Raw genomic sequence first — 10,978 nt, forward strand, 5'->3', positions numbered from 1 at the left:
ATCTGTTCTAAATGTACAAAAAAATCTAGGTTTTCATACGGGGGGGGGGGGTTAAATGGAAATAGTTCAAATGAATTTTTGACGTCTATAGCCGTCAATGATTAAAAATGGCCACCTTTTTTTGTCACTGAAAACTCCAATTATTTTGGTGCCGTCTCGTTCATTTAAACTTACAGGAATGTATTCTCTTGTTGAATTCCGGGGACTGTAGTGAGCCGATTAAGGGCTTTCTTTGGCTAGGAAAAAAGGAATGCGCCTTATTTACAGTAAGAGGTGGCGGGCGGGTGAAGTCGCTTGTGCAAGTCTTTCCTGACACACACACAGGTGATCAAAATTGCTGATACTGCTCCATTAATGTAAGAAAACCCACACAGGTCACAAAAACAACTTGAATCTGACAAAAGTAACGATAGACACAAATGTAAGGAAAATGAACCAAAAGACAAATCTTTCTTATTCTTTTTGGGTTTTTTTGTTTGTCCGCTCTGCAGGAACTGCGGCAACGTGTTCTGTAAAGACTGTTGCCATCTGAAGCTGCCCATCCCGGACCAGCAGCTGTACGACCCGGTGCTGGTGTGCAACACCTGCAACGACCTGCTCCTGGAGTCGCGAACCCGCGAGATCCGCAGCCAGCAGTTCAAAAAGGCCATCGCCACAGCCTCGAGTTGAGGGCAACGTCTCCTGTCGCTTCTTTGGACTCACGAGGTGTCCCCCCACCCCCACCCCCACCCCAACCCCCCTTCAACCTGCTGCGATGGTCTCGGGGAGATGCGGCCTGAAAACGAGGGTGCACTTTGGTGCTAGGAGTCGGGGAATGTCCCAGGGCGAAACTCCTGGACGGAAGATATTTCGGCTTGTAGCACGGCAACGCTGTCTAGTGGTACCCCTTTTTGAGCCCACCTTTAAGTACCGAACACCTGCACTCTCCATATAGATGCCGCCGTCACACTCGAGAGGGACAATCGCTCGGCGACTCCTAAGCCTTTACCTGATCTACTGGAGGCTCGGAAAAGAAAAAGAATTGCTGCTATTGTATTTAAAAGTCTAATTTTGTATTCTTATTTTGTGCACCTCTTAAATGTCATCGTGTATTGAAGGGAATCCTGAGACCAAACTTGAGCGGAAGCCGGACATCTGCTGTCGACTTTGCCGTTGAATGTAAAATGTTGAACGGGCAATTGGACCGACTTTGGGAAAGCCGTGCGGGAATGCGGTGTATGTTGTTGGTATGTGAAGCGCGGTGTGTTGTGGGACGCGGCATGTTTCTGTGATGTTCTTGTAGAAAGTCATTTGAGGGTATTTCTGGGAAATGACTGGGAATTTTCCAACAGGGTTTGCCATACCTCTGACTGAATGGCCCCCAAAAAGCCTCATTGTCCTTTTGATTGACACTTAGAGGAAGAAAGACTGAACTAATGATTGACAGTTGTTTTTCTCAATAGGGGAGGGCGGCCACAGTTCCCTCATTTACAACGTACTTGTTTGTGTCTACTGGGTGTTCAATTGTGCCATACTTTTTTTTTCTCTCAATGTTTTTCTTTCCAATAGATGGCAGCAGGTTACTATTTGACTCCTATGTGTTCATGGTACAGATGTTTAGCTGCTAAAGTTTAACATATAGTTCTAATGGTTTCACTGGATGATCATTTGTCACTAAATTAGCTGACTTAATGATTTGGGTTTTTCTTCAGATGGCGTTAACAGATCTTGTCAAGGATGCTCTGAACTGTAACATACATAGTGATATCTGATCCACGGTGGTGGCAAATACCAGTCATTTAATTCATGAATAACTGTTGTAAAGAATTGCACTGTAAAAGTAAATTCCCATTGGCAAAGATAAAAGATTATATGATCCATCTGTTTCCCTGCTTGTTTATTTACTATCTGCAATGATGGGACTCGTCTGCACATCACCACAGAGATGCAAAGGTAACGTTGACGTAATATATATCTCAATATGGTCATGTGTGCTACAGTCAAGGTTAAGGTTCCACGATTGATGGAAACTTAACCGCAAGCTAAGCTAGCGGGTATCTTGCAAACGGATGAACAATTAAATGAACAAACATTGCAGGACTAAACATTTCAATAGCGTGGCTTCGAGCCTTCTCTGTCTTTGAGAAATTAAATTTGGTTTTCGAAGCAATAGTCGTCCAGAGGAATACTAAACAAAAGTTTGCCCCCGATAACGGCTGGCACTCCACTTCCGCTTGTTCTTCCTTGACACTGACTGGAAGCTTACAAGCGTTGCTGCCCTCTAGTGGTGGGGAGGTGGTATACAGTTATAAAGACCCGCTGACAAATACTATACGCACATAGCGTACAGTATTTGGCTGCTTTATTCACGAATCGTGCGATCTGGCATTTTGTTTCACACTGATGATCCAGTTGTGCAGTTATTTATTTTCACTTTATTGTGTCAATACATATTATTCAGTGTATTTAATTCAATCGTCCGGATTTGGTCTAAAGAGTTGAAATGAGAACTTGATTTAGACGTCTAAATTAAGTCTAATGAACTACACTGTACATTGATCAATTACTGTTTAAAACGTAGTAATCCAACATTTTGCCATCATTTATACAACCTACAGTTGTTGTTTTTTTTTAATGTAATAGTTAATATTTACTTGATTAGTTGTATCGTCTAGATTCGGGCTAAAATATAGACGGGCTAATTTCGGTCTAAAATTGAGAAGAGACGTCTAATAGACGTCTATGACTCAGTGGGTAAATAGGAATTGGCCTTCTGAAAAGTATATCGAACATGAATAATTTTTTCACTCTAACTAGAATAAAATAATAATAATAATAGAATAAATTAACTTTTACAATGTACATTTAGTTGCACCTGTAGCAAAAAAAACAGCATCCTAATTACAGGAGTCCTGACGTATTTTGCTTCAAAACTTGCTAAGTACATTTAACTTGTGGGCAGTGCATTTATGACAATTGCTTACACAGACTATATTTTGCATGGAGTTTTTTGAAGTTTCGCTACGTCCGTTTAAACACAGCGCGCGGGTTTCATTTCGAGGTGGGTGTATTCATTTAGTTGTTATCATTACTTGCCACCAGATGGCGCCCGTTCCACAATGCTGTGCTGTACTGTAACTCCCGAAACTGACCGCACCTGTGCATTGGAACGAGGCCAGGGGCACATTCACCAAATCAAGACGCCATTGCTAGATTCCTCCTCTCTGATACTCCCTTGCGTGAGTGAACTTCCTTATCACTCGTCATGTCCATGCTGTCTAAAAAAAAAATACAAAGTCATTCTGTACCGTCGAGAACATGACAAAGGAAGGACTCCCTGTGATGCAATATGAACAGTAGCCTATTGTAAAAGCTTCATCGCGCCACGGCGTCGCCCCCACAAATGGAAGACCTTCACACATACTCTCAGACATTAGCCAACTTTGTATTAAATATACATTATGCTCTCTTAATAAGAACTTCTTCACCGTATCAAGTTGATTAATAATTCAAGCTGAGGGTATTCTAGGTAGCGGCTTTAGTTTTCATGAATGCAATGTCTTGACTTTGATATGAAAACAACTAATACATGTGATATTATAGGCTTACTGTGCTGGTTAATAACTCAGCACCTCACTTATATCAACCTCTTCATTTCATTTCATTTGGCTACCAAGATGCTCATAGATGGGAAGAAGAAAAAAAGTGGCCCCCACTGAAGATCCATCCGCGGAGGATGCCCGTCGAAGGGGGCGGGGCCAGCCTCTTCCCTTCCTGCGTGGCATGCTGATGGATAAGTATAAGACCCCCCCTGCAACAATGCGACCACGAACGAGTCATTGCGTTGCCTTCACCTCCGCCGACATGCAGCAGCATCTCACCTTGGTGGCCGTCCTCCTCCTGCTGGCATCCTCCTGGAGCCTCTGCGCTGGAGCTGGAGGTGAGTCCACCTGCGTGCCACATTCACGCATTCATTCATGGGAATCGATTCTTTTTGTCGGGTTTTACATGTAAAAAAAAAAAAAAAAAAAAGTTGGCATTTTTCTCTAATTTTCATGTTGGCTCGGTTGCCTGAATTTTCTTTTTATCCTATTTTGAATAGTATATATTATCTTATTTTATAATATACACATTTTACAGCGTTATTGGGACTAAACCAACGGACCAGACACACTGTGTGTAATAAATGAGCCCTTTATTAATCGTATTTATTACATTATTTTGTTATTTAACCAAAATGGCAGTTGTTTTAATGCATGCGGGTATCCCAGGAATATCCTTTAAAATAAATAAATAAATAAATACGAATTAGCAGGCAACCGATAGAGGAAAGGACCACATGAATGAATGAGTTTCTTCCTCCAGGCGCGAGCCAGCCTGCGCGCACCTGTTCGGTCCATCTCTGTCTTGTACGCGCTTGACACCCGCGTCCCTATGAGGCGTGTGTCATAATGTCGCTGTCCTTGTCCCGTATCCTGGCCCAAGCCGATCCAGACACCCAATGAGGGGGGAGTTGGTGCTGAGATTTTCTCTCTCTCTCTCTCTCTCTCTCTCTCTCGCTCGATCACCCCCCCCCCCCCCTCCCCTAGAGTGGCGCACCTGCGCATGAGTCAATGGCGTTTGCGTCCTTTTTGCGGCACAGCCTTCTCACGGAGGTGCATTTCCACCGAAAATGCATTTGCTTGGCACTCCAGCTCTCATTTCCAAGGTGTCTAGTCATTTGATTGGGAAAGAAGAAGAAGAAGAAGAAGAAGTTCGCGCCGCAATTCGCTGTTATTCAAATTTGCATAGAGTTGTGCAACGTTTTGACTGCTAACATTATTGTAATTTGCAGTACGTTGAACTGCCGAATGTCCCTAATATGTTACGTACCTTTTCACAATGCCCTATCCAACAAGTCAGTTTCAGTTTATCTAATACGAGCAGTTAGGCTACAATGAATAATGAATGTTCTTTTACATTGTTAGAACGGGGGGAACTCAATATTTAAAACAACAACAACTCACGACTCGACATGCAGACATTTTGTTAATAATGTTTTGCAATTGTAGAAATAAATTTCAATGAGTAATTATTGTTTTTTTTTATTAATGTATGAAATGCTATTTAGAAGCGTTATATAGTGCGTAATGGCGAATTGGCGTTTATACATTGAATGATGAAAACGGTTCCGAGCGCCGTCTCGTGTTTATTCTGCACCAATGCAATAGTCACGTCAGGGTTTTTATGGATACGTGAGAGAATGTGCAGTTGGTCTGGTGAATGGGACAATTCAGTCTCCATTTCTGTCGTCTTAAGTCAGTCTCCGCTATAGGCAAGACGGCAGTACACCGGAAGTCTAATGTGTATTATTATTTAAAAAATAAGAATAAAATTTAAGCCGAGATAATGCACGAAGAGTTTGTTTTTCTTGCCGTGCGCCTTTGCCGTTTTTTGTTTGTGTTTTTTGTTTTAATGTTTCCTCGTAGATACAATGGCAGCCTGTTTATGTTTCTTCGCTAACGCTCTCGGCAGATTCGTCACGTCCTCTCATTGGCCGACAATTATGCGGACAAGAATTTGATTGGCTGGACTTAAAAACAACAGTTTTAAGTCTTTATTATAAGAACACGCACAATGCACTGAGCATGTAGTGCACTACAGTACACGTAAGCATTGCATTTACAAAGATAATGTTTGGTAATTATTAAACAATGTATTTATTGTGATGTATCTGCCTCATTCTGAGCCACAAATATGTTATCCCCTATTCAAAGGGATAATGAAATATGTATATCTATGAGTATATATATTTAAAAAAAATATCTTGAATAAATAGAGGAGAAAAATAATATAGGCCTATTTGTAAAATGTTATGATGTTAAGATGCATGTTATACTATAGTAAGGGAAGTTACCACTATATAATATAATAATTCAAAATAAAATAAACAATATTGTAATGTTACAATATAATATAATACAATACAATACAATTCCAGCTGTAATAATCACTTGCTGTCATTGCCATATTGGTCAAATAAACAATATCCAAACATTGATGGTGGATAAGATCGCACCAGGAACTAGATCGTTTTGACATGAATCACAATGCCTGCCACAGCAGAAGTGCTGGTGGGTGTTTGTTTTTTAGCAACCATTATTGTGCATGAGTGAGAGGAAAAGGTTGACATGGCAATGACTTCCTTCTCCAACGCGGGGAAAAGCCTTCATACAATTCTAATAACAGAGCAGGAGACCCTCCTGCAATTTTTTTTTTTCAATGGCATGAGTGTTTTTCATAAATATTTGATTGGCCAGATAGCGGCAGATATTTGTCTTGGAGTATATGGGAAGGCAACGTGCGCTGCGATTGTGAAATATTAATAAACTTCACTAACAAACCATGTGAGAACGTGTCCCCACTCATGTAAGCGATTGTATCTGTGTTTATTCTGATAGGAAGGAAAGATATTTGAGAATATAATTACAGATCCGGTGTGTTGGGCATTTGTATGGTTAGTTACGAGTGGAGTTAAATATAGAAGAACACTTGACAGGTTAAGAGTATTTAAATAATTAAATATGCACATATTTCTATGTATTTTCTCTTTCAGACTGGTGCTATCAGTCCCAGTTCACCTGTGAGCATCAATGCAACGGTAAACTTGCTTTCAAGAATTTTTTTCCATTTGAGGAAACTCCAAACCGAGAGCTTTCGGTCGACTTTGATGTGCTTTTGTGTCGTAGGTCCCGACAAGTGGAACCACGCAAACGGCGCCTGCGCTGGAAAATCCCAATCGCCCATCAACGTCGTCACCAGAAAGACCTTGAAAGACGAGCGTCTGACTCCGTTTGAGTTCACCAACTACCAGCAGATCTTCCGAGGCGCCATCAAGAACAACGGACACTCGGGTGAGTGCCAAGTTAATGTGGAAGGGGAGGGGGTGGGGGGGGGCACTCGAGAGGTCAGGATGCGATGCTGACGTGTTTGTCTTCTGCAGTTCAAGTTGGAGTTCCTCACCTAAGCACCATCTCGGGCGGAGGACTGCCGAGCACCTACAAGGCCGTCCAGTTCCATCTGCACTGGGGCACCAATGGAGGGCCGGGCTCTGAACACACCCTTGATGGGGAGCAGTACCCCATGGAGGTACATTACTACCGCAAATCATAAATAATAATAGTTAAAAAATAAATTAAAAAAAAGCAAAATATAGATCCTCCATCTTGAAACTAAAAAAAAACAACAGCATAAGATATAGCAACAATTCCAAGTCCCTACAAAGGTGAATGAGGACAGAGCTAGCGCGTGCGACAAGGCAAGTGGGCTAGTTGTGTTCAAAGTCCCCACAGAAAAAAAAGGAGAGAAATCAGAGTAAGGAAGACATTTTAGGAATGGGAAAGATATTTTCGTGCATGTGGGCGGCACTTCATTGCTAAGGGGCCAAATTCCTCTTGCCGATTAGTGTGCAGGTCCATTTATGTGATGTAACTTCATCAAACGTTTCAGTAGGTGTGCTGCTTATTAGAAGCTAATGCTAATCTGTGCTAACGCTGCAGCTCTGCTTAACCCGTGGCTTGGCTTTTTATAGTCAGGTAGCTGGACTTCAATGATTACTTGCTGTCAAGTCTGGGGCGGTGATTATGCAAATTAGCCACACAGTGACATCACAGTTCGGCAAATTTACATTTGGGGAGGGGGGGGGGTGGTTTCCTGCACAGATTTTTGACAATAAATAGCATTTATGTTCATTTTTGCCCCAACATGTGTTTTCTTTCTTTCTTTCTTTTGTCACTGTTAAGTTTCTCCATTCCTTAAGATTGTTGCAGTGCAACTTTTTGTCCACTTAGCCTCATGTCGAAATATCCATTCCAGTAGACTGATAAAGCTGTGATAGTTTTGTTGGTTTACGGAAAAGTACGTAAAAGGTGATGTTGTAATTTTTTTGCCGTGCAGCTGCACATCGTGCACATGAAGCATCACTACACGGATCTGATGACGGCACTGGCAGATCCGGAAGGAGTTGCAGTCCTGGGATTTTTCTATGAGGTAACTATTTGAATCCTATACTTTTTTTCCAAATCACAACAAGTGGCATTTCAGCCCAAAAATGAAATGTGTCACTTCCCACTTTCAAGGTGTCCAATAGTGCAAACCGAAAGTACGATTCCGTCATCAGCGCTCTGCGAAGCATCAAAAACACAAGTAGGTGCTGATGTCCAATCAAAACAAGTTAAGCGTGAAAGCTTTGCCGCAGTCTTCATGTTGTCTTTTTTTTTTTTTTTTTCAGACGCCAATATCTCTCTGCCTCCAACCTCCTTGGCGCAGCTCATTCCACCCGAGCACAACCTGACCTCCTTTTACCGCTATAAAGGATCTCTGACCACACCGGGCTGCACCGAGGCCGTGGTTTGGACCTTGTTCGAGAACCCCATCCCGCTGAGCTTTGAACAGGTTAGGATGTGTGAAAATAAATCAGAAGGGGAGCACAAATTGTTTGCTTTGCCTTGACAGTGTAGGGGGATAATTAATGTGGGAGTGAGATGATATCGCTGAAAAGTTATTCTGTCTTCAGTCCTCAGAGGGCCATCATTAGATGCTTTCATGTCTACTTGAATAACTGCTTCTGTCTCATGAGGCTGCACCGATTAATATCGTTTGGAGTCCTTTTCATCACAATTAATGTAAATGATTTATTTCACATTAGATTAAATTTGTTTTTTTTTATAAAAAATTAAAAAAAACATGTACAGTATGGACTGTACACAAACACACATTGACATCACAGCAACACTCTAAAAACATTTGGGTAAAAAATATAACCCAACTATGGGTCAAATATGGACTGATTCTCTAGTTGGGTCAATTCCACCCAACTTTGAGTCAAAAATTGGGTCGTTTTGTATAAAACAACCCAGAAAGTTGGGTCAGATCCTCTTCTTGGGTCAATTTGACCCAACTTTCTGGGTTGTTTTGTGCCAAAAAAACACACACAAAAAAGTCATTTTGTATAAAACAACCCATAAAGTTGTGTCATATACTTTACTTGGGTTAATTTGACCCAATTTAGGGCCAGAAATGGGATCATTTTGTATAAAACAACCCATAAATTTGGGTCAGATACTTGGGTCAACATGGCTCATCTTTGGGTCAAAAATTGGGCGTTTTTGTATAAAACTACCCAGAAAATTTGACCAAATTGACACAAAAAGTGGATCAGTCCATTTTTGATCCATAATTGCGTTACTTTTTTTGACCTAACTGTTTTTAGAGTTTGAATAATAGTGATCCTAGTATAGCGCCCTGTGGAATCCCACATTTAACATCTGCTAATATTTTCAAATTCGATAGTCCAGTATTATACCCAAAAAAAAAAAAAATCACAGGGGCCATCTTTAAATACATCTTGATTTTCCATCTTCTCTCTTCTGCAGAACTTTCTTTTCCAATCCTGACATTTTGCGATTTTTCTCCCTCAGCTGCGGGCTTTTTCCGAGCTCAAGTTCCACGACGGGAAGCCGATGGTGGGGACCTTCCGGCCAGTGCAGCCGCTGAACGGCCGGCAGGTGTATCGATCTGGAGGTGCGCTGCTCTTGGTCAGCTCCCCCCTCCTGGTGGCCGCCCTGGCTACGGCCTTGGGACTATCCCGGCCCAATTAAGAGCGAGGCGCCGATGCTGCACTGCGACACTCATGAACATTGAACATCATTCCTGGTTTTGTGACACCATCACGGCCTGGTCTCCAAAATGGTTACACACGTCGTAGTGCATGCATGACTCACCTGGGGGGGCCCGCGGGGGGCTACCCCCCTTACGACACACATGACAAAGGTGTTAAAAAGACACCTTGGAGGTGTTTAAGGGTTGATAAGCATGCATGCATGCATAGCGAAGCAGTCGGTCATACATCCGCCTTATGAATGTGCCATGAAGTACTCAGCGACCAGTGCAGTCAAACCCCTGGCCTGAAATTTCCCCAGCATCATCAAAAGCATTCACGCACACAAACACATCCTGAGTTCAGCCACCTTGAACAATGTCAAGCAAATTTAGTCCGCTAATATCAGCGCGAGTGGCTCCGGTCTCGTGAAGGGGGCACGTGACGCCCCGTTCTCTCTCAATGGCACTCGAGAACTGCACGGGGCTATAAATAGCACAACTGAGTCATAAAAACAAGCTCCGTTTCAAAGGCAGCGGTCAAACAAGTCAGTAGTTTGCCTTCTTTTTTTTTTTTCCCATCATCTCAAATAGTCCAGGCAGGTGAAGCGAAGGGTGAGCTAGTCAATATTCACTCCAATCCCACTCGCACCCCTCTCTCAATTTTGACTGCGACTGGGTCTGATGCACTGAATGCTACTGACTGTGAATTAAACCCTGCGGACTCCTCTCTGATCATCAGCGGGGTCGCTCGGGTGCCATCTTCCAGCCACATTTGTTGTGATGACCAAGGAAGCTGTATATTTTTTTTTTTCTCCCATAGTTTCGTGATGCATTAACTTATATTTCTAAGCTGTCCTAATGCACATGATTCACATGTATTTTACACACTGAATGTGTCCATGAATATGAAATGCACACTTATTGGTATTATTTATGTATTGCAAAGCGTTATATGTATCAAGTTGTATGCGTTTGAGGATGTCAACTTGTGAAACGTGTCATTAAGAATGTGATGCTGTTGAACAATAAACAACAAATGCCTTTTTAATGAACAGCCTCTTTGTCAGTTTTGGTGTTACAGATCAGTATGTGGAAATAAATGTTTTTTTTAACCACAACGACCGGTTTATTTTATTTATTATAACTTGTCAGCAATTGTCATAGTAAGTACATTTAAGACTTTTATAGTTTATCTTAAAAAAAAAAAAAAGTATAATTAAAAATAATAAGTACAGAAACTTTTCTTTGATCCTTCCTCGGGTCTCCCGACGGCCTCACGACTCTGGCTGGAAGTGTTCGGTTTAGGTGAACGATATGGGATTTTTTAATAGGTTTTAGGTGAACTAATGAATACACACGC

General features: G+C 41.9%; 2 protein-coding genes and 1 long non-coding RNA gene across 6 annotated transcripts in view; 2 read left to right on the forward strand and 1 right to left on the reverse strand.

Moving 5' to 3' along the window:
- The window catches only part of mtmr4 (myotubularin related protein 4), a 34,765-nt gene extending 32,908 nt beyond the window's left edge, over positions 1-1,857 (forward strand). For all 4 annotated transcript variants that reach the window (XM_077546427.1, XM_077546428.1, XM_077546429.1 and 1 more), the window contains one exon: positions 492-1,857. In XM_077546427.1, the coding sequence (XP_077402553.1) occupies positions 492-669 (178 nt within the window). In that variant the 3' untranslated portion in view covers positions 670-1,857. The remainder of the gene's footprint in view (positions 1-491) is intronic.
- A 1,643-nt stretch (positions 1,858-3,500) lies between these two features.
- LOC144036107 (uncharacterized) lies at positions 3,501-4,471 on the reverse strand. Its single transcript, XR_013288584.1, has 3 exons — positions 4,367-4,471; positions 3,861-3,929; positions 3,501-3,790 (listed from the first exon to the last, which is right to left on the reverse strand). It is a non-coding gene; the product is annotated as an uncharacterized LOC144036107 (long non-coding RNA).
- On the forward strand, positions 3,756-10,670 carry ca4a (carbonic anhydrase IV a). Its single transcript, XM_077546430.1, has 8 exons — positions 3,756-3,919; positions 6,575-6,619; positions 6,708-6,872; positions 6,962-7,107; positions 7,915-8,007; positions 8,097-8,163; positions 8,249-8,412; positions 9,438-10,670. Exons 1-8 carry the CDS (start codon positions 3,763-3,765, stop codon positions 9,615-9,617), a joined length of 1,017 nt encoding a protein of 338 aa, XP_077402556.1. The 5' UTR covers positions 3,756-3,762; the 3' UTR covers positions 9,618-10,670.
- The last annotated feature ends 308 nt before the right edge of the window (positions 10,671-10,978 follow it).

The sequence above is a fragment of the Vanacampus margaritifer genome, chromosome 16, assembly GCF_051991255.1.
Source record: "Vanacampus margaritifer isolate UIUO_Vmar chromosome 16, RoL_Vmar_1.0, whole genome shotgun sequence".
NCBI classification, from domain to species: Eukaryota; Metazoa; Chordata; class Actinopteri; order Syngnathiformes; family Syngnathidae; genus Vanacampus; species Vanacampus margaritifer.

Bases quoted from the DNA above. Each gene is read 5' to 3' on its own strand.
- ca4a (XM_077546430.1), top strand. From the start codon at position 3,763: ATGCTGATGGATAAGTATAAGACCCCCCCTGCAACAATGCGACCACGA. The intron at 3,920-6,574 runs GTGAGTCCACCT...TTTCTCTTTCAG, and splicing joins CCTCTGCGCTGGAGCTGGAG to ACTGGTGCTATCAGTCCCAG. The intron at 8,008-8,096 runs GTAACTATTTGA...CCCACTTTCAAG, and splicing joins TCCTGGGATTTTTCTATGAG to GTGTCCAATAGTGCAAACCG.